General features: G+C 40.0%; 1 protein-coding gene across 1 annotated transcript in view; it reads left to right on the top strand.

The window, feature by feature from the left end:
- Positions 1 to 9,364: 9,364 nt before the first annotated feature.
- LOC138717590 (beta/gamma crystallin domain-containing protein 1-like) overlaps positions 9,365 to 23,206 on the top strand; it is a 65,058-nt gene continuing 51,216 nt past the window's right edge. Inside the window, exon 1 of the mRNA XM_069851120.1 lies at positions 9,365 to 9,484. Coding sequence (XP_069707221.1) covers positions 9,449 to 9,484 — 36 coding nt within the window. The 5' untranslated portion in view covers positions 9,365 to 9,448. The remainder of the gene's footprint in view (positions 9,485 to 23,206) is intronic.

Genomic DNA, 23,206 nt, shown 5'->3' with positions numbered 1-23,206 from the left:
TCAAAGCTAGCCCAGAATATAAATATCAAGATTAGCTCTTCAGTCAGTGAGATAGTCCAGTGCAGTGTAGTTACAAATGATCTCTGGGAGTGAGGATGTTGCTAGTGTGTTACTTGTTCATTTCCCACCAAAACTGAAATTTGGCTTTGCCTGGGGCCGCTGGATGCTGCTACAATGTCAGACATGATTTATTTTGTATTATTACAAAGCGAGGAAGTTTGTAATGTATCTTCTCTGTCATATCTGTCAATTAAATGTCAGATGCTCACAGAAGTTGCAAATATTTACACATACTCAAAGAATCATGTTTCCAGTGGCAGGTTTCTCAGTACAGATTCATTTTCCCAAAAGAAGAATTATGGTGGTAAATTTTAGGAATATTTAGCGGAGTAAATTTTTATTAATAAACCTCAGCTGTCTCCCAGACATGGGTGCATACACAGAGCTGGTGCAATGTCAACACTTGGCTGTAGGAGGAATGTGGTGATTCTCACAGGCAGCATGGTTTGTTGAATCGGGCATGTATGTAGAGGTGCCACCCAGTGGGCAGATGGCAATAAGGAGTTTACTTGACTAATTAAAAAAAGTCCAAACCCCCACCAAAACAAAAAAGCCTCAAACCCAAACCCAACCACTATGAAAGGAGGGCATCTCACAATGCTTTAAAAAAGAATTGATTTAATTTTTTTAGAATTCACGGTGAGCACATAAAAAAAAGAGCATTCAATTTCTTGCAAATTCATAACTGACAAAGTTTGTTAGTGGTCTTCAAATGATAGAATAAAAAAAGTTTCAGTTAATTCAAATAGTCTCCAAGTGATCAAATGAAAAAATGTGTTCCTCCTTTGAAACCAGGTTTTAGAAAGTGTATCAGTATATATATGTTCAAGTCTTTTTGTACTAAACCAAGGTGCTGTTTTTATTTGGTTTGTTAGATTGTGGGTTCTTTGCCTGTACAAACAAGAGCTGGAAGTACAACTAAAGAGAAATGATTGTCTGTGGTAGGTATAAACTGGAATTTATGATGCATCTCCTCATATCAACATTAATATAAAATGATAATCTGGTTCATAGATACAAAAAAAAAAAAAAGAAAAAGAAAAAATTGAGTTTATGAGAAGTTACCCAGCAAGATACAAAATTAAATCTGTTACAGTGATTAAATTTGTCAGTTGAGATTATCAGGAGGCAAAAGAGTGAAACAGTGATGAGTATCTGGTACAGGCCTGACGTAGATCAAGCTCTACAATACTGGTCATGAAGATTTTAACTTGCTATATGATGGCTGGGCCTCTGGTTCAGCTAAAAACATTATTCACCAAGTTGCCAGATTATTTAGGAGATAAGCTTGTGATTCAAATGCAGCTATTCTCAGTCTCAAGTGTGTCTCTATTGGGTTAATTTTACAATTAGTAGAGATGCTAAAGAAGATAACTTTAAACATAATGAATAACTACAATAATTTCTATGACAGCAGGGCTTTTTTTGCTTTTGCAAATCAGAAAAGGGTAATTTGGATTAAGAAGCAAGAAACTGCTAGAATTCACTGTATTAAAGATTTGGCTACAGAGCAAGACTATCTGTATTTAGGACTCAGGAAAACATGTTTTGAAGGGTTAATGACTGTAGTATTTCCAATTGCATGCTGTTTGAAGTGCAAGAAAGCCAGAAGCTTGAAACTATTTCATCTCATGTGCAGTTGCTCAGAGCTTCCACAAACTGCCAAATGCAAACAAATACATTTAATAACCTCGAATTAATATATTGTACTGGAAAGGCAGTAGGGCTGACAAAAACAAATATATGTAGGTATGGCAGTGGACAACAAGTATGACAAGTTTGTGGTGTTACAGTGGCTCAGGAAAAGCTCTGTGCAGCCTTTGTGTGTGCAAATGTGTTATGGAACAAAGCCACGAGGCAGCAGACCTGTTCTTTGTGATTTTTGGTGTGACTAGAAGGGGAACGTTGTATCCAGCTCTGGAAGCATCTTTACTGGGGAGATGTTGTCAGAAGGAAACAGAAGAGAACACAGGAATTCATTTACAAAAGGGAAGATTATGCTAAATAACGACGGAGTGAGAGATGCAGCTGATGCCTGCAAATATTTAAATGATGTGAATTTGCCAAACAAAGGAAGGAATTATTTAGGCTGACATGGTAAGGCAGAGTGGAGTAACTACAAGAAAGGGTACTTTTAGGTGAGGTATTAACCCTGTTATTAAGGTGTATGACAAAAGAGTTTGAAGTAAGCCAGTAGGAATATATCTGTCCCGACAAGATGTGACCTAAGGTGGTTTAAACAGACTTTTCTGTGTCTAGGATGTGGGAAAGTGAAGGCAGAAAGGGAAAATTTGATTCACCTGTGAATCTGAAGCCTGGCCATTAGGTGGCAGGGTGCTGGCACTAGACGGTGGATGCCTCCCTGCCACTTCTTAATGTCATACCCCAGGAGGAGCTCAGAGCCACTTCTCAGTTCCAGGGCCTGGGACAAGTTTGAGATGCTCAGTTTTCCTGTAAAACAAACACCCACCCACCCCCACCATCACTCGCACAGCAGAAAGTCATACAGCAGCTGCGTTCCAAGCACGCGTCTCTTCAAGTGTGCATGCATCTGCTCCGGCTTTTCACTCCTTGAAACTCTTTGTGGGTTGTGTCCTGGTTCCGGTCAGAAAAGGGTTAATTTTCTGTCTTTGATGAGGAAAGAGATAATTTTGGTGAGAAGCTGTGAAGGGTCACAGCCAGGGCAGCTGACCCAAACTAGCCTAAGGGATATTCATGCTCGGTATATATATGGGGGTAGTTAGCTGGGGCTATGGGTGGTGGTTGGGATGTGGTAACTGTGGTCCAGTTTCACGGTTTTTGCAGCATGGTGTCAGGTGTGCGGCTGTGGTGCATGGCATGAAACTGTGGATCAGGAGCACACATGAATGTCAGTACCCAGACAGTGAGTGTTTTGTATTGTGTATCATTTTGTATATTCTTTCATTACTATTATTGTTCTTGTAATTTCCTTCACTGCTCTGTTAAACTATTTTTTTTTATCCCAACCTATGAGTTTTCCCCTTTCTTTCTAGTTCTTCTCCTCACTCTGTCTGGGAGGGCGAGGAGTTAGGCCCGTGGTTCTTTGCTGTCCAAGACTAAATAACAGGTAGGTAGGTAGGTAGGTAGGTAGAAGAGGTGTTAAGTTACCCCAGTGTAACAAACCATTTTGTATAGGAGCTGAAGTTGGTTTGGATCTGAGCAATGCATTAATAAAGAAAAGAAACTCTTCTATAACCAGGGATACAGTAATGGGACTGCTGAGACAGTGGGAAAAGGTATGTAAATGCAGTACATAGCTTGCTGCAGATTGTTCAGGAAAGTCCACATACTGGTTTCGTGGAAGAGATGAGAGAAGACATAACAAGCAGTAGCTTTGTATGGAAAACTTAAGCCCAGAGCAGGCCGTTTGAAATGCCCTGAATATATTCAGGCTGTAACTACAGCAACTCAATGTGCAATAAAAAAACCCTTGTTTAAAATAGAGTCTACACTGCTAAAGGATCTGCCCTAGGGAGCGATCCTTATGTATGCATCCACACCTCTCAAGATTACACGCCTTTCGAGTGAACTGGCTGTGTATGTGCTGCCTAACATTTGACCTGGGCCTGACGCCCCCATGGCTCTGAGGCCATAATTATATTTTTGTGGTTTTAGTTCAAAGTGTCTGAGGTACTGTGAGGTCTTCTTTGCTGCCTGCAAGACTGGTGTTTTTCTAGCATTATGCCAGAGGTATGCTGCATGCTATGGGGTGTGGTGTGGGACATACAGGGGGTGTCTGAGGGCAGGAGGCTAGCTGGGATATTGTAGGGCAGGAGGAGCCAAAGCTGGTATAGACCTATCCTTGCTCTGCCATCCATAGAGCAGTCCATCTACAGAGCTGTGCCTCTGCGTTTCCTCAAAGGGAAGAGTTTTCTCCAGAGGAGAGTCCAAGCACAAAGTGATGCATGTGCAGTATGGCTGACGAGGGGACCAGGACCAGAGAGTGAACCAGGGAGGTAAATTATTTGACAGTGTAGGTAAACCCGTCATGGTCTTGAGCATCTAGGTGGTGGGCGAGCTGGGGAAAAGCCCTTTACTGCTCTTAATGTTGTTTGTGTTTTGCAGCAAATCTTTATCATAGACACTTCGCTGATCAAATTGATATTTGCTGGTCCCAGGGAAAAATTTAAGTGCCGATACGGTGTGGGAGGGGGGAGACAGGATCTGAATAAACAAACAAATGTCTTCCCATTTAAAACAAGTTGCTCTTGCTCATACATGCTCTGTCTTTTTAAAAAAATGATCTCATCCTGTGTAAAAGTGTTGATTGAAAAAGGGGATTAATAAGCAAGAACCATCTCTTAGGTACAGACTGAAGACAGTTCTGAAAAACAGCAGACGAGATGGATATCAGGACTGTATATGATGGATTATAAGGGAAGCCATGGCTGTAAAATTATAAGGATGCCAGTTTAGCAGGCATTATTGGTTTACAAAGTACGTCAGTGTCCTCTTTTCTTCTTTTTCTTTGCGAGTTGTTTGCTTATTGGTCCTATTTAAGTGTTTTCATGTGTTTTTGTCTTCAGATTAATTCTTTTCAAGATGATTTGTAATTGTTGTGATAATTTAAGATAATTAATATCTTAAGATGTTTAATAGGACAGCATTGTATTGCTGCTAGAGGCTTGGGCATAGACAGGTATGAGTGATGGGGTCAAGATGTGTGGTCTGCAGCATAAAGAGAGCACTCCTCAGTTTAATTCCTATTTGATGGTTTCATTTCGCAGTTAGTACTTCTGCTGTGAACCAGTATCCCTGTGCTGGTAAAGAGAAGATGTATATAACCTACAGAATTTCTCTTTCCTCCTTTTAGTGGCTCATGCTGTCTTCAAAAGCTTGGTAATTTCCAAGGCTTCCTACCTGCTCTTCCTTTGCTTCACTGTAAAATTAGTTATTATTTTCATAAGTGAAAACATGCCAGACACACATTGCTGTAAACATACTCTAAGCATTTTTAATGTAATTAGTTGTACTATTTAGTAGCCCAACATGCAACACACAAGAAACTACTCAGTCCATCATAAATATTCACCCTGCCATTTTTCCTGATTTAAAAAGTCTTACTTCCACAGACAAAGCTCGTCTCCAGTTGCCTCTGACAATTGATGGGCCTGCTAAATGTCTGGGAGGGTTTCATAACCTGCCTGTCATGTTGCAAGCACCTTTTTCCCCTCAGGCTCTCGGGGCTCAGAGCGAGTGGGCACGGTTCCACAAACAAGCCCAGGTGAGGAAAGCAAGGGTGTGGGTTGATGGTGCGTCAGCTTCTCTACAGTAACTGTCCATCTGCCTGCCCTTGCCCCATGGGGAGTTTATCCACAGTGAGTTGGGGCGAGCTGCTCCGCGTTTGGGCTGGAAGGAGAGAATTTGGCTGGGCAGTTAGGGTAGAGGAGGTGCAGCACTGAGCCTTCACACCCCAGCCTGCCCCGGGAGCCTGCGTGTGTGCCCGTGCCTTCAGGCGGGAAGCGTACTGCAATGTGTCCCTGGAAAACTGCCCGGTGCCAAAGCTTTTTGGAAGGCTTTGGGAGCTTAACTCATCAGCAGATTGTTGCAAGGATAGGCCTTAAACCGTGAAGAAATTCAACGAGTGCCTTTTCTCACCCATTTGGAAATCTGGAGTTGGCTGTTTTCCAGCGTACAATCTTCAAGCTAAAACTTTTCACGCTGCTTCTGTCAGCTCCAGCTTTTGGCGTGAAATTGCATCCCTTAAAACAAAGGTGTCTAAAAGACAGCGTTGCTTCACCGTACTCTGAAACCAGCAGCTTCCTGGCTCCCGTGCCAAGGACGTGCCAGCACCCTGAGTGAGGGCTAACAGTGTCTGAGACTGATGGTCCTCCAGTGTGGCCAGCGGTGGGCCCATGGGGACAAGGTGTGAGGGTGCCCCAAGGGGGACTCTGCCTCCCTAAGTGGAGGGGAGCTGGCAGTTGCCTTCAAGGTGGATGTTGCTGCCTCATCTGGGGGGACTTCCTACCTAGGAAGTGTTTCCTCACCAAGCTTCCTCCTGTTGGCTCTTCAGCTTGTGGGATTGGTGGCACGTTGCTTTCTGACATACGTAAATTGTATAGCACTTGAGTTGCAGATGCCTGACACCAGCCCAGCAATGCCATTGAAAATGGTGGCCTCTTGCAGCTTTCCATCTGCTTCCCATGGTCTGCAGTTGCCTTCCTCCTTCTTATTCCTTTCCTCCTTGCTTACTTGAACCAAGTGCCTTCCCAGTCTCCTGCCTTTACTGCTCTGAGACACTGAGTTGATAGTCCTCAGTCTGCTGTTGCTCCCTTGAGTAGTGTTACAGTGGCCTCCAGCGTACCTGTTTTGACAGGGTGGGTTGCAACAGAATCTTTGAGCACTAGGTGAGCAGCTGGTTAATGTGACTTTTGAATTGTCGTGTACAACGTGTAGAGCCACCCCAAAAGCAACCTCCACCAGTGGAGACAGAAAATGAAAATCAAGAGGGACAGCTCAAACTCAGCTGTGGCATGGAGAAGGTAACGAGCTATTGAAAGCAATGAAACTTCTTCCTGGGTGGAAAACTGGTTGGATGGCCGGGCCCAGAGAGTGGTGGGAAATGGAGTTAACTCCAGCTGGAGGCCAGTGACAAGTGGGGTTCCCCAGGGCTCAGTGCTGGGTCCAGCCCTGTTCAATGTCTTTATCAATGACCTGGATGAAGGCATCGAGTGCACCCTTAGCAAGTTTGCAGATGACACTAAGCTGGGTGGAAGTGTCGATCTGCTGGAGGGTAGGGAGGCTCTGCAAAGGGATCTGAACAGGCTGGACCACTGGGCTGAAACTGATAGCATGAGGTTTAATAAGGCCAAGTGCCGGGTCCTGCATGTGGGGGACAACAACCCTGTGCAGCTACAGACTAGGAGAAATCTGGCTGGAAAGCTGCCTGGAGGAGAGGGACCTGGGGGTGTTGGTTGACAACCGACTGAACATGATCCAGCAGTGTGCCCAGGTGGCCAAGAAGGCCAATGGCATCTTGGCTTGTATCAGAAATAGCGTGGCCAGCAGGTCCAGGGAGGTTATTCTCCCTCTGTACTTGGCACTGGTGAGACCGCTCCTCGAATCCTGTGTTCATTTCTGGGCCCCTCACCACAAGAAGGATGTTGAGGCTCTGGAGCGTGTCCAGAGAAAAGCAACGAAGCTGGTGAAGGGGCTGGAAGACAAGCCTTGGGAGGAGTGGCTGAGGGAGCTGAGGTTGTTTAGCCTGGAGAAGAGGAGACCAAGGGGAGACCTCATTGCTCTCTATACCTTAAAGGAAGTTGTGGAGAGGAGAGAGCTGGCCTCTCCTCCCAAGTGACAGGGTGATAGGACAAGAGAGAATGGCCTCAAGCTGCTCTATGGGAGGTTCAGACTGGGCATCAGGAAAAAAAATTTCACGGAAAAGGTCATGGGGCACTGGCAGAGGCTGCCCAGGAAGGTGGTTGAGTCACCATCCCTGGGAGATGGGTGGATGAGGTGCTGAGGGGCATGGTTTAGAGTTTGATAGGAATGTTTGGACTCGATGATCCTGTTGGTCTTTTCCAACCTAGTGATTCTGTGATTCTTCCTTAAAAATAGGTAAATAAATAAAATAATTGCATATTGGAATATGTGTTGAAATATCAAAACATTTTTACCACAATAATAAACTGAACACCTCTATAAATATGCCTAAAGCTTTTCTGCTCCATTGTTTACCCTTTGAAAACTCCATATGGCAGTCAGTTATAAAACTAAATTGCAACTAAAGCTGTACAAACAGAGCTGGAGTTGGGTCTTTGTGATAATCTGGAAAAGAAGCCTGTGGGAAGGGGAGTTTTAATCCAACTGAAGTGGAAAATATGAATATTTTAAGGATAAAACAAAACCAAACCATTTTGAAATGCTTGGTTTTGTTTGTTTGTTTGTTTGTTTTTCTGAATGCGAATTATTTGCTCAGGGCATTTTCTACCTAAAGATTTCTCAGTGTTTCAAACTGGGGTGAGTTCGTTGGATGGCCACCACTCTGGTCAGGAGTTACTTCTGAGGCTGCACTTGTCCTGTGAGGAAAGGATGGTGAATTGATGCTTGTTCAGTCTAGGGGAACAGGCAGCTCTGGGGGGCGATGGAGGGCCCAGAGGCTCCCCAGTACGTGTGAGGAGGACACCAAGAAGACAGACCCTGACTCTTCACAGTGGTGTATGGCAGGAGGACAAGAGACAACAGGAAGACATTGAGAAAGGAGGAATTCAGACTGAATACAAGGGAAAACATTTTCACCGTTGTCTAGAGGTTGTGATGTCTCTGTCCTTGCACGTTGTCAAGAGTTGACTCATTAAAGCCCTGAGTGACCTGATCTGTTCCCATTGCTGTCCCTGCTTCAGGCAGGACATTGGGCCAGAGACCTTGTGAGCTCCCTTCCAACCTGAATTGTCCTATGATCCTAGGAGAAATACAATCAAATTTTGAAATAAAAATATCAAAATATATACATTTAAAACAAAACCTGGATATTATCTAATTGTTGAATCATCTAAAGGACGAACTATATCTTTTTATCAATATTTTTAATGAACTATAGCTTCAGACAATTCTGTATTCTTGCTACTTTGATTTTTCAGACAGTGAAATGAAAGACATAAGTTGGTCAGTTTTTACTATTCTATTTCTCTCTGAGGAGGAGCGTAAGTGAACTTTTCCACATTCTTTGGATTCAAAATTTCAAAACTGACATTGCAGAATAAGTGTAAGCAGAATTAGGTCCATTAAGCTTTAGGACTGACTGCTAAAATTTAATGTATTGATTTAGAGGTTGTATGCACTTTCATTGCAACAGTATCTTCCCAATAAATGACCTTCTGTTTTGAGAATTCAACTGATTCTTTACTGACAGAGCTGCCAGAAGGAAAGTGGACAGAATGTGCGTTGCAATGTGGAACTATAAACTCCAAATGTTGTAATCTGTTGTGTTTGTAGAGATGGAGTGACATAAAATGAGACCACCAATTTTTCTGCCTTGTGCCTCTGATGTGGTTATCCTGCTGAATCTGTATTTAGGTTTTGGTTATTTTGTTATTAGGAAAAAGCTGAAAGGGTTTCACATAGCTAAAGCAGATGGGACAAATTAATGTCTAATAAGATGAGCAAGTAGTTCAGCTAAAATAAAGCCATAAACTTTAGAAATACTGGAGGCCTAGAACCACTACAACAGGAGAAAACAGCTTAGTGTGTTTTCTTAAGAAACTCATCAGATAATTAGCTCAGACTTTATTTCACTAGGATGTATTAATTAAGCAATGTTTATGCTCCTTTCAGGTACTATGATATATCAGGCAGCCACTATACCGTTCAAGAAAACGAAATACCATCAGTAATCTGTCAACACTCTTATGTTCTTCCAGCGATATCAATGTCTACTGCCTCATTACCAGCAGCACTTAGAAAGGTAAGAGAAAATAAATATCTGTGTTATATAAAAGTATATATACATATAAATACACACACTTACATATTCTAAAGAAGGCAATTATTCTGAAAACAGAATTTAACACTAGATATAACTGTAATATTCCTTTAAAAGATCTCTGTTTGAAGTACTGGAAAATTTTCAAATTAATATCATATATGGGAATAAAGAAGGTACATAATGACTGTAGCTGGCATGAAGAGCCAACAAAGGAAATGGCTAGAGGATATCTTCCACATGCTCTCACAAAATCTCATAAAATAGTTAAAAGCAAAAATAATAAAAGACTAGCACCTACACTTTTATAGTATCTTACTTAACCTGTACTGTTTTCTGGTTTATTCCAGAGAAGGAGAAATGGCTGTGCATTTGTTTCCTAGTGTTCATTTAGTTCATGTAGTGTTACTCATTTGCTTGGCAGCAGTATTACTGCATAGAAGCAAGCTAGGGAAAATGCTAATTACTTCTGTTCTAATGTGAGAACTTAATTCCAGATTGCAGACAAGGTTGTGCAATGCCATTCTTGTTTTTTACTGTAATCTTTCCATGGAGAGAGAAATATTTTTTTTCTACATCAACAAAAGTACACAGCAGGCCAGTAACTGAAAAAAAATGTTTTTTTCTTGGTTGTGGAACTAACATCCATCTGAATATATTTGATGATGGCTTAAAATGTTCTGTCTTTAAAACAAATACATTTATTGTCTAGTCTTGTCAAGCACATCTCATCTACTAATTTATTTATGAAGCCTTTGGAAAAGACTCATTGGTATTTAGTTAAGTACTCAAATAATATAAACCCCAAACATCCCTCATTCAGCATCTTAGTTCTATTGATACTGTAGGAACATAAGTAGAAAAAGGGCCCAGTTCCTCACAATTATGAAACAGCAAAATAGTGCATTATGGTTATGGGACGTCATTTCTATTGCAGTAGAGCTAGCAGGGGAATTACCTTTCCAAAACAAAAAATTGCTCTTCACACTATTGCTGTCTTGGATGGACTTGTATATTAACTCCTTGCAAGGACTTCTCCTAGAAAAGCAAGCAGATGTTTTTCAGTGGAAATATAAGAATGACAGAATTCAGCTGCTCTTTAGTGAGCTCTGAGTTGGTATTTTGTTCTTCTTTTGGAATAAGTTGTTCATACTTAAAACTAAACTGTCGGGGTGTCATTCCTCTAACCTGGAACCAATACATTTGTACTAAGAACATTTAAAAGCCTTTAAATGAAGCATCTAAAAGAGTAACAGAGCAGGCCACGTAATTTTATACTTTGATGCCTAACACAAAAGTCTGATTGTTAGATAAGTCATAAAAATAAAGGAAATTGTGTGTGTGGTGGGTGTGGGTCTGTGAATTAAGCAGTTTCTTCTGCATTGGGATAATCTGCTAATGCGTGTAATTACGTAAGAATATAAATCTCCTGCTGATGATAGATGCCTTATGAGGACTGGGATTTAATGAAGCCCTGCCTTCCTTCAGCATTTCTTGTGGGAGAGCAGTAGAAAAAGGTGCATGACACAGAACATAAGCTGTTTGCACCAGGCTCCTCTCTGTTGCTGTTCTTCTCCATGGAAGCCTGTTCATAAGCCTTTTGAAGGTGAATGTACGAAGTAGAGTCTTGCAGGCTAATTTACACTGCCTAATTTGTTTTATCCTCTGTTTTTGCCTAATTTTGTTTTTTCCCTTTACCTTGGATAATGCTTAGAACGTACTCCAGCGATGACTAAAACAGACAAGCTCTCCTGCATTCTTTTATTAATTAAACGGTCTTCCTAAGAGACCTTGGTTATCAGTCTCTGGACCTTGTTAACATTTGATTTTGGTTTTTTTTAAAGAAAAAAATACAATATTTTTCAGCTTTCCCTTTCCTTTTTGTGATCATTAAATGAGGGAGTTCCCTTTCACCTAAATTCCTTTCCACTCTCAGCCAGTTTGTGCCTACTAGTCAGCAGAAGATCTAAAATAGCCACTCCCTTAATGGTTTTCCTCACCTTCTGAAGAAAAAGCTGTCCCCAGCATATTCCAAGAACTTGTTGGACTGTCTGTGTCTTGTATTTCTTTTCCAACAGGAAAAAAAATAATTCCAAGAAGTAATTAAAGCCGTCAGGTTCTGTCCTTTTGGATGCTTCCCTTGCTTGATCAAAAAAACCCAGTCTTCTCCCCACCCAATTAACTAGCGTATAATAAACTTTTATCATAATATACCCTGTTTTTCCCCTTTCATCATCTTCCAGAGTTGTTTAAAAAAACTTCGTCTTACCTATTCCTGTACTTCATAGCAACTCTTCCTGATACACAGTGAAATTGGTTTCTCTTTCTTTTTGTTTAACTTCCATAAATAGTGGTGGTAAAACAGCAGGTTTGATAGTGTTGCTCAGTAAGTAAATATTGTGTTGCCCTAATTATAAGGCAAAAATATTTCCTCTCACTACATCATTGTTTTAGGAAAAAAGCAACATCCTTCTGTATCAATATTGCTTTCCCATCAAATACCTCTGATGTTGATTCAGATGTACTTCCAATTCTGTATAAAGATTTCCACTCTTTTCCCTCCTTTACAAGGCCATCTGGAATGTATAACTGTTTTATTGGAAGTTTCTGATTTGAACAACTGAAAATGTCATCTATATGATAATTAAAGGTTTTAAAGTGCTTTCATCAAAGATATAAATAACATTTATTTGATCACTGGAGGTAAGTAATCTATGAGAAATGAATAAATCATACACATTTAAATATATATTTTATTTTCTTGACTCTACTAATTCTGTAGCATTTAATGTGCAGAATGTTTGTTTCAAGAAAATGAGGGTTAGCAGTTTCTCTTTTGGTATTCTGGCAAACAGAAGTTCGGTAACACACTACTAAATACTGAAAAAAAAACCCAGAAATCATTTCAGAGATGACAGCTCTGCAAAATACTCTATTTCTGGATTTCTAAAATCAATTGAGAAGGGGTCATACCTGTGATGTGGCAAATGACCTCAAATGACCTTAAATTATGTAGTTAAAGACAAATAGGCTTAAAGCTATGGGTTTTCATATAGTTAACCTGAAACCATTTATTCCTGTAGAGAACAATTGCAGATTTAGTTTGGCCTCTGCTGATAGTAAAGTGAGTGAATGAAAGAAGAGTTCCGAATCCTTCATTTTTATACATTTTCTGTACACTAGGAAAAATGATCACAAAAAATCTAGACTTTAAAATACCATGTGAGATACTTTGGTCTAAACAGTTTTTTTTCTAAGGCTTATATATGTGCTCTAATGCTTTCTCACTTCTTATATTCAGGTGTTGATTAGTCATGTTTTCAGCCCTATAACCAGGTACCTGTCTAAAGGTTTCTCAGGATTCTCCATCTAGATAAGAGTTCTCACACCTACTTGCTACCTGAGCACAGCGACTGCCTTTCACACAAAGATTCAGTCGTATGACATGAATATTTAACGAAGGAAACTGGGTGGGGTACTTTTTAACACCCAGGTGTGGCTGTGGAAGCCCATTTTGATTCTGTGTCAAATTACTGGATTAAATGAGTTTATTCTATCACTGCCTTTGCCATATTCCTGAGACAGCAGATATGCAGATCCCAATTCCTCCAGCTCTTTTAATTCATCTTTCCAGATGATAGCTTGTTTAGGTCTAGGCTATTTTCAGATTCCTCATCTGCTTCTTTAATTTCATTTCTGCCTTGCTCAGAAAAGTGTTAGCAAGACCTCCAATCCAGGTCCTCATGCTTCTTTTCCTTGAAGTGCTTTATTTTCTCAAGAAATAACAAAACGTGAATTCTATTTGGGATCCTGTGGGGTTACAAAATCACCTCCCAGTGTGATGCTTAAACAGTAGAAACAATACTGCCATTTGATAAACTTCCAATACCAAGTAAGTAAGAAACCAGGTGAGCCACTTTCCAAAGTAACAGACAACCAAATTACCAGTTTGTGGATAGATGAGAGGAGCGTGTCCTGAGGAGAACAAGTCTTTGCCTTAAGGTTCACCACGATTTTTATAGATAAGGCCTTTCAGTCGTTAACCATTCTCCTCCCCAAACCGGAGACCAAAAGAAGGGAAGGCGTCCTTCTTGGATCAGAATCAGGCTTGGAATCAGAAAGTTCAACAAAACTTTGTAGCTGGAGTTCTATGAAACGAGTCATGTGGGGCTAAGAATATCTGCTGGTGTAGGTTTTCTCAAGTAGATAAAAAACAATTTCAGGAGAGCGCTAACCTGCCTTGTGCAAAGACTGAAGGGGAAAAAGGAAGGGGAGATTATATGACACCGTAGGATTTTTTTCTTTTGAGGTGAAGGGCAGGTGTAGAAAGGCGGTCACCTAAGAGGGTCCTAAGTGGGGCAGTGGTGTGGGTTTATTCTTGGTTCTATTTTGTTTTCTTTTAAATCACGATAGGTCCTCATCTTTGTGGAATAGGTTATGCCTTTCTAGCTAATCAAATGTTGCAGCAGGACAAAATTTTATTTTATTACCTGAAAAAAAAAAACCCAAGGGAAAAAGCCTGCCGAGTGCTGAGCTAGACATTCAGATTCTTGGCGGAGTTTCTACCTCCTTAACTACACTTATGATCAACTTCTGTACAATATAATGCGCTTTGATATATTGTAGGTTGTTTTTGCTCTTCTTCAGTATAACTATTTTGTTCTCAACCTGGTAAAATTACTGTCATTCCTTGTGTGGGAAATATAGCAAGAGTCACACAGCTGATCATAGGCTCGCTAGTAGCGCATTCAGTGCTGACATTCATTGTCATCATAGAATGCTTCTAGCCACCCTCCTCCCCCAAGTATAACTTGTTTCCCTGAAATAATGGTTGCACCTCGCTCCTGGGCTGAACAAGTTGAATAATTTCTTTTCCTCTCTTTTGTTTCCTTTCTTTCTTTTTCCTACCAGGAATTCCCCCTTCTTGCTGGACAGATAGACTGAAAATCCCCTGATAATCCCCACAAAAAGCTGGCATCCACTTGCTCCCTTTTTGATTAGTCATTCTTGTACTCAGTCTGGTAGGACTACTTTCTAATCATGTTGCTCCTCGTTGTCATTCCTGCAGAGGAGAGAGTACCCTCCCATGTTTTAAGTTTTAAAGCAGGTCTGCCTATGAGAGTCATCTGCATGTTACATGCCTCTAGTGCACTAATTTATGGGAAATCTGGAGAAATATATTTCTTCAGTGTAGATCAATCAAAACATACAGCAATTTTTTTATAGGCTAGAATATATATCAGAATTTTATTTACATTTATATAAACTCATATATACACATATATATGTATAGATGCATATTTAAATGTATGTATGAATTAAAGAAAATCTGGGAGATGTTAGCCATAAGCCATGGATTTGGGATTACTGTCCTGATGCATTTGTACAAATTGAAGAGTATGGTGTATGGGGAGAAGAAAGAAGATCAAATGTGATGAAGCATGGATCATGAGAGCTCATTGACAACACTGATCATAGCTACATTATTCATTGTCTGTATGGCTTCTAATATGGATTTTTATAGAATGTTATTGTGCTGGCCAGCATGGTAATTCCTCATTGTAGTCTAAAATGTCTAGGAAAATATAAGAATGTCATAATAGTTTATTTAAGTTGTTTATTTTTTTCCTTTATCCTATCTAAACAATTTGTTCCTATTCTTGGGCTGTAACTATGCTGTGGTTTGGGCAAGAAAGTGATGCTAATAGGAGAACACTGAAGTCTTTACTTTGAAATTCATGGGGGAAAAAATGGTAATCAAATTTTCAAACCTAACCAGTTGAGTACTGTGGAGAGATGTGGGTAGGTAAGAAGAATGCCTCATTTTGTCCTGGCCATGCCAGCATTTCTTACATGGTTGGCAAAGGATTTATACTACACTTAGCAAATATTTAATTTGCTTTGTCCTTTAAAGTTTTTATAGGATGCTTAGCTTTGAGTCATGCTATGTTTTGCAATAGTTTAAGATGACTAATGCTGAAATATTCTTTCCAAATTATAATATTTACTTGATAAATATGCAATTCATAATTAAAAACACCACACCACCACAACCAGTCAGAAGCAAACAGAATTTAAATAGTATTGAAATAATCATGGAAACCAGAAAACACAGAACTGGGACAGAATTTAAATGCTGACCATTTAAGTCACAATGATGCCTCCCACAAACACTTGTGCTCTGAGAAGCCATTGTATCTTAAATTACTTGTCCACAGTATTTGATGAGTAGTGTCATAAACCAGTAACTTGAAAGTATATGGTAAAATGTTAAAACCGACAGTGTACAAGGTGTATAACTTGAAGACAGCTTCTATCAAAGCACTTGCCATTGAGAGAATATTTAAGAGCATGGTCTACACTGACATAGTGGCAGTGTTGTCTACCCTAAGCATATTTGACAGAAAGGGATACTCAGAATCATGGAAACAAACAAAACGGGCCCCAGCACGTACAGATAGTCTTTGTGTAATACCAGCTGCTTGCAAGAACCCACATGTAGGTCAGCTCTTCCTAAAGAACAGTATTAAATAACAGCAGAGGACTGAACTACGTTTTTGATGATTTGTTCAGTTTTAATAAATGCCGTCTTTTAACATAAATATTTCTTAACATTGATGCTAAAAGCTATAGAGGTAGTAGAGCCACTATACAAGCAATTTAGTTTTAGCAGTGCGTGGGTACTGTAGTCTCCGTAGGAATGCTGAATCAGGACACTTGGACAGCCATCTGTAGTTTTAAGTCACCACTGGTGATGCTTTTCAGGCTGATAGAACTTAGATGTCATGTCTACTTTAAAGAAATAAAATAAAGATAAGCCTGATATGAATTTGGGTACATCAACGATTTTTACTTTGGGGCTGTGATAAATACAAATTCATTGCTTTATCTGTATCTGTTCTTTGTCAAGGTCTCAGCAGGAAAAGGAGGGGTGAAGAGGGATACCAGAGAGGAGAGACTGAAAATTGTGTCAAAACAAGCGAAAATAACCAAAGCAACCCAAAAAAGCCAAAGCAAGAACAATTAATCATTTATAGATTGTTTGCAGCAGATATAAAAAAAAAAGCAAACCCAAAAACATAAGTAGGAGTGTTTAGAAAACATTTATGTTCTTTCAGTTACCTGATATCAGGTCTATGCTTTTCCAGGATTTTACTGTAGTCTGGCTTATTTTGTGTTTCTAGTTAAAGAACTACAGTTCTTGTAATTGCATCCACAGAAAAATAACCCATTCCTAGTAGAATTTTCTTTTTAACATGATTGATCTTTCTGAGGCACACAGCAGAACTAAGAATTCCTGAGTTAAGAGTATCCATAATGATACGTACCTTAGGTTAAGAATCATTCTGCCTAGATTTCCCAGGACACAGCTGTTATCCGTAGCATTGCAGCAGAGATGCTCTGGATACAAAACTATTATTTTTTCACAGAGGAGAATGCCAGGTGCCCTCAATTCAACTGTATTTGTTGATAATGAACAAAAGAAGCCAGCAGCTAGTTATACATGCACAGTCATACTTACGGTGTAGGCAGAGACCGAGAAGTCCCCGTGACAAAAAGCTTGGACATCAGGTCCGGTATAAATCCTGATTGTTATGATTTGGCTTTGTAACACAGCTCACTAAAGACCTACTCATCCTTTTATCTTCCAAAAAGTCTGGAAGTTTATGGCTAATTACAGCACAAGAGAGGTTCTCAGCTATCCATGAGAGAACCTCTCTGTATATTGCTCAACAAAATGACTTCTCTAGTTAATAAAATACCATTCTGATGACTAGATTAATGGCATCATTGCAATTTCCTTGTCGGTCCACTTTTTTCCATATTCCCAGCTCATTATTCTGCTATCCCCATTTGAACCACAAATTCTTTTCAGTATTAACATTTTGCTATTTCCTACCTGGCATAAGACACCAGCTCTCTTATTTACAAAAAAAATAACACCTAGGCTATGTCCTGTTCTTATGGCTGGTTCAGAGAGACCTGGAAAACATCTTTTTGTTTTATATTTCTGCTGCTTTTTGGTGAGGAGTATAGCACAAGCATTTAAGCTGTGGTTGACCGAAGGTGTACAGGACTACAGCTGACAGCTAACAAGGGCCTTGGAGAAGTGCAAAAGACAGAATGGAAGATGGCATGGCGTTACTTAGGATTTTCATAGAAGGAATGTATCTCCTGGAACACTGATGCAAGAAGAATCTGTCTTGTAGTCTAACACTTGGCATTCAAGATGGCAACGGATGCACTGAGTCAGGAAGATTCCCTCGACCCCTTTAGAATATAAGCAAATTTTAAGGCAGAGTAGGAATACCAGTAAATGCTTATTCTGGTAGAATAAGAAAAGTTTATTGAGGAGATTATTGGGATTTTTTACATGGAGTTTAAATAAAAACCCAAACCATAACATGTATCAGACAGCTTACAGTTATTTACTCTTGGCTGGCAAGTTAAGACTGATGTCACTTGGAGAACTCTCATTCCAAGCAGTTCAACACATGCACCTTGATGCAGGAGAATTGTAAACAGGCTGTGTCTGGCTTTACAGTGGATCTGCATCCTGCATGGTCTTTATGTTGAGCTAGGTTTAGAATTTAATTTCATCTTAGTTATTCCATGATCCATGCAATATTGAGAACAAACTTAGTGGATACAATGAGTGAAAATGCATTTCTCTTTGAGAGGGTTAGTGATGGCTTAAAATACAGTCATGCAAGCAATGGTCTGGGAATGGGATTATGCTGAGGTCTTCAGGGCTGGACTGCTGAATAATCTACAGTCCCCCAAGCAGTGACAAAATGAAAGGTCTATCAAACTGGCACAGTACTGTTCTTAGCAGGAGTGAGATAATGTGGATAGTCACATATTCAGAGTGGCATTCATGCATGGACAGTACAAAATGAGTCTGGTAGTGGTGACACAAGAGTGTGCATCAAGCTGTCCAGTTATCAATGTCCATCCTTTATCTGCCCCACCTTTGCGTTATCATCATGCCAAACACTTAGCTACATAGCATTTCAGCATTTCATTGGTGTTGCTCATGCTGCTGTGTAACTCTTTCTTAGGATGACACCAGGCACTTTACTGCCTTCTTCCCAGGGGTCATACTCCTCCCTTCTCTTTCTCTTGGTGAGTACAGTCTTGTGAAGTTGCTCTCTGAAGCACCTGGGGTTTGTTTCTGGCCTTCATGCTGTGCAGTGATCTCTGTGGACAGCTGTAGACTGTTTTTCCATCATGCTCTTCTTGTACCACTTCCACACTTGTGCAATGTCTTGGAATGGTTTTCAGGAGGTTGGCAGCTAGCTGTGCTCTCTCCTTGGGTGTGACCCTATTTCCATTTTGCCATGCTACGTGACCAGGTGGCTCAGCATATATGTAGTACACCTGTGCACTCTCAGATCTGAGAACGTTGCGACACAAAGCTTTTAGTAATAGTTCATTCTTCCTGACCAGGTTTTTGCCACTTTATACGCTATATAATGCATATGACAATTAGGAATGTGTATATATATATATACACATACATATATGTGTAATTTATTTCTCTGTAGTTCCAGCTGCAGTATAATAATGGGTTTGCAAAGGGTAAGTTGTGAAAACCTTCAGCTCTCTGGTTTTATTCTCTTGAAAACTGAATTACAGTGAATAAGCTGGGATGCTCTTTCACTTATCCTTCAGAACAAGCACTTGATCTGTCATAGCTCAAAATCTGCAAACACAAAATATGATCCACTTTAATAATAAAGAACTGCATAAACTACTGTTTGAGTAAGATTTAGAGATTCTAAAATAAATTACCATTCCTACAAACTAATATTGTTTGCACAATTTTCAAAACCACAGTGGGTGACATTTCAACAGATAAGCTTCTAAGTTTGTTGTGTTTGCAAACAACATCTAAAGATTTAAATAGAATATAATGTTTTGTTCCACAAACATTGCTTTTTTATAATGGAACTTGAAATCATAATTTCCTATAAATCATACCTTATGACATGCAAATAAATATACAGTATCTTTTCCTCTCACATCTTTACAGTTCCCCTCCTCCCTCCCTGTTTTTTCTTTTCATTTTACCAGTATAATTTCTGGGGTATCTTTGCTGAAAAAGAATAATTGTCTGGGAGGAGAATAGGGATTGAAAAGTGTAGCTTTTAAAGAGTCTGAAAAATCTGAACAAACTACACTGTAAATGTTCAGCAACCAGAATTTAGATAAAAAGAACATCAAGATCTGTTTATTTTTTTGTACTTCTCCTAAAGAAACCTGTGATTTTAGAAGGCTTATCAGTGGTAATTCAAGATATTCCCCTTCCCTCTTCTCCAGAGGAATTTTGATTGTTTTGCTTCTGGGAATGCTAAGGGTATGTTTTTCCTTTGGCATGTAAGACTAATTTTTATCAGATAAATTTCTGACTCTTGGACCTGAAAAAGCAATCCACTTTCTAAACATGAAAAAAGGTATAGGCAGTTTGTGGGGTTTTTTTCTAAGAGGCTGCCCAGCAAAACCAAAGCTCGCCCTGCTTGGTGCTGGCTGCTGTTCAGAGCCTTGTGCACAGCTGGGAAACTGAAGAGACTTGTCAGGTTCATCGTGCAGCTGGCTGGGAAAGTTTGCGTTGCTGCAGAGACAGAAGATGGAGTCACTGCGGACAAAAAGCGTAGGTAGCTAGAGGGAAACCAGGCACAGTAGCAGAGATTTGTCTGCCCACCCCCTTCCCATTAGGTGCCAATAAAGTGTGGGAGGGAAGTGGTAGAGTAGGAACAGGAGAGAAGACACACACCTGCCTTCTATGTACAGGAAGCACTTGCTATCTACCAGGTTTTAACGGTAGACAGCCAGCTCCTTCTTATATTCACAAGCACTGACAAGTAATGGAGTAAGCTTCTGCAAACTTGTCCCCAAGAGTTGCTAATGGAGTGTTTTTATCATATTTTGCTTATAAAGAATCTAAAATAGTTTGGGCCCAACACTACAACTGTTGTAGTTAAAAATGTGTTTGGTTAATCATGATACTTTTAAGGGTTAGCTTTAAAAGTACGTTTGTAACGTCTCTTATTCTAAGCCACAGACACCAAGGCCTCTGCCCAAACTAACATCTTATTCAGAAATTCAAGAGCAGAATCAACAATCCTGTGCATTTTGTGATATTTTCTGGAAATGCTGGTATATCTGAGCAGTATAGCTTCATCCGGTTTGATCCAATTCCCTGCTGCATTACTATTAATCAAGAAAATATATTTTTAGGGGTAAGACCTGAATTTTTTTTTTTCAAGAATACCAGGTAGGAATTCAAACTTTCCTCCAATTAGCCACTAGCGATAGTAATTAGTAGTGGGATTTAAATGTTGGTGTAGTTATATCTCTTTGGCAGCTAAGATTTAGTAATTTAGGTGTGCAAGAGGATAACGCAGCATGTCTGTAATAATATATCTGTAATAGCAGGAAAACATATATCTCCCTTTTCCTTCGGAAGTAATAATATATCTGTTTTCTGGACAGACACTTATTGTTTATTTTAATGTTTTATATACTAATTAGTTCTGTCTTAGACTAAAATAAACAGAATACAAATGCAGTTAATGAAAACATTTTCTCTTACAAGTTTCTCTTGCTTAATGTTGAATACTAGGTGATAATGATGTAATCGTGGGATTAAGAGCAAAGAGTTTGCAGGTCTGTTCTACTTGATTTAATTTCTGCCCACTGCACTGCAGGGAACCTGTGGGTCTTGAGTCATTCCTATCTTCTCTGTAATGGGTTTATAAAGTTTATTCTAATTAATAATAAAGTAGTTCTCTGTAATAATTATTGTAATAATTAGTTCAAGAGAATTCTGGGAGCCTTAGGTAAACATTGTTATTTAGAATGAATACTAAATTATAACGTTGTAATTCAAATGTAAAATGATATGTCCAGACATTTTTATAAAAGCAGGATAAGGTATGTTAGTAACAATTGTTTCTTGTAGTTAATACTCTTCATCTGTACATGACAAAAAATCTGTACATCAAAGTAGTTATCAAGGGGTGTAATCACTTGATACATTTTACAGAAGGGCTTTTTCAAGCCCATACACTATCGATCCCAGATTTTCCAAAGCGGGTGCTATGTCGAGTGCCTTCCTATTGGGCAGTGTGCCCAGGTGGCCTAGAAGGCCAATAGTATCCTGGCTTGTATCAGAAACTGCATGACTAGCAGGTCCAGGGAGGTTATTCTCCCTCTGTACTCGGCACTGGTGAGACTGCATCTCGAATCCTGTGTTCAGTTCTGGGCCCCTCACCACGGAAGGATGTTGAGGCTCTGGAGCGAGTCCAGAGAAGAGCAACGAAGCTGGTGAGGGTGCTGGAGAACAAGTCTTACGAGGAGCGGCTGAGAGAGCTGGGGTTGTTTAGCCTGGAAAAGAGGAGGCTGAGGGGAGACCTTGTTGCTCTCTACAACTACCTGAAAGGAAGTTGTGGAGAGGAGAGAGCTGGCCTCTTCTCCAAGTGACAGGGGACGGGACAAGAGGGAATGGCCTCAAACTCTGCCAAGGGAGGTTCAGGCTGGATGTCAGAAAAAAAATTTTAATGGAAAAGGTTATTGGGCACTGACAGAGGCTGCCCAGGGAGGTGGTTGAGTCCCCTTCCCTGGACGTGTTTAGAAGACGGGTGGATGAGGTGCTGAGGGGCATGGTTTAGTGCTTGATAGGAATGGTTGGACTTGATGATCCCAGGGGGTCTTTTCCAACCTAGCGATTCTGTGATTCTGTGATCAACTTCTCAAAGCAAGCATGTCAAATATGCAGTTCTCCTTGGTTTTTATGAAATTTGACTTTGGTCGTATCAGCAGTTCAATTTGCAGCTTGTTTATTGTCTTTATTCCTTTGCAGTTTTATAGTCTCACATTAACAACACGGTGCTCAGAAGGATGGCTTTCTGCCTCTTGCCCTGTATGCCCGTGACAGCCTATTTTCTATCATACCAGACCTGATATCTAGAGCTAGCACCGCTGAAGGACTGAAATACCTAGGTGCTTTAATTAGTTAACTAACTCCTAGGCATATTTTCCCTAGACTGAATTAAAACTGCAGGTAAGGACCTAGGTTTCCTACGCAGTGCAATCAAAGAGTGAGACAATCTATATCCTTCATCTGCTGAGCACTTAGAACTAGCTAACAGGAAAGACTGGGCACAGGAGCGTATTAGAAATCCTGCCTTGCTCCTAGGCTACATGCAGGATCATGCAGAGGTGCCCAAGCCAGCCCAGGAGGAGCCAGCTCAGTTAGCCAGCACAGAACAGCCACATCAGTGCCATGTTTGTCAAAGGCTAATAATATATGTGGCTCCTTAGGATTATTTCCTCTTTGCCCATAATCACTTCATGTAAAAATTTATGAACAGTCTTGAGGAGATGGGTTAGAATATCTGGAATGAGATCCAAGAATTACAATGAGTCTGACAGTTTTAATATTATTTCCACAGTCTGAGTTCAAAGGTGATTTCAGTGTGCATAATTTCTCTTCTGGGAATATATATCAGTTTTATTATATCTAAGTACATAGCAAAGAAATAAATTCAGATTGCTACTAAAAATGCTTTTTCTTAGATGAGAACGAGGCAGAATGGAAAACATAATGAGTTGTCACTTGTGCATTTTTAGGTGACCTAACCAGCAGTTTTCGTTTGATTGTAAGCTCAGTAGTATTAGTGAAAACCATTAGTGTTTGTC

The sequence above is a fragment of the Phaenicophaeus curvirostris genome, chromosome 2 (genome assembly GCF_032191515.1).
Source record: "Phaenicophaeus curvirostris isolate KB17595 chromosome 2, BPBGC_Pcur_1.0, whole genome shotgun sequence".
Classification (NCBI taxonomy): Eukaryota; Metazoa; Chordata; class Aves; order Cuculiformes; family Cuculidae; genus Phaenicophaeus; species Phaenicophaeus curvirostris.
Note: the sequence above shows the minus strand (reverse complement) of the source record. Positions and strands in the feature narration are given on the sequence as shown.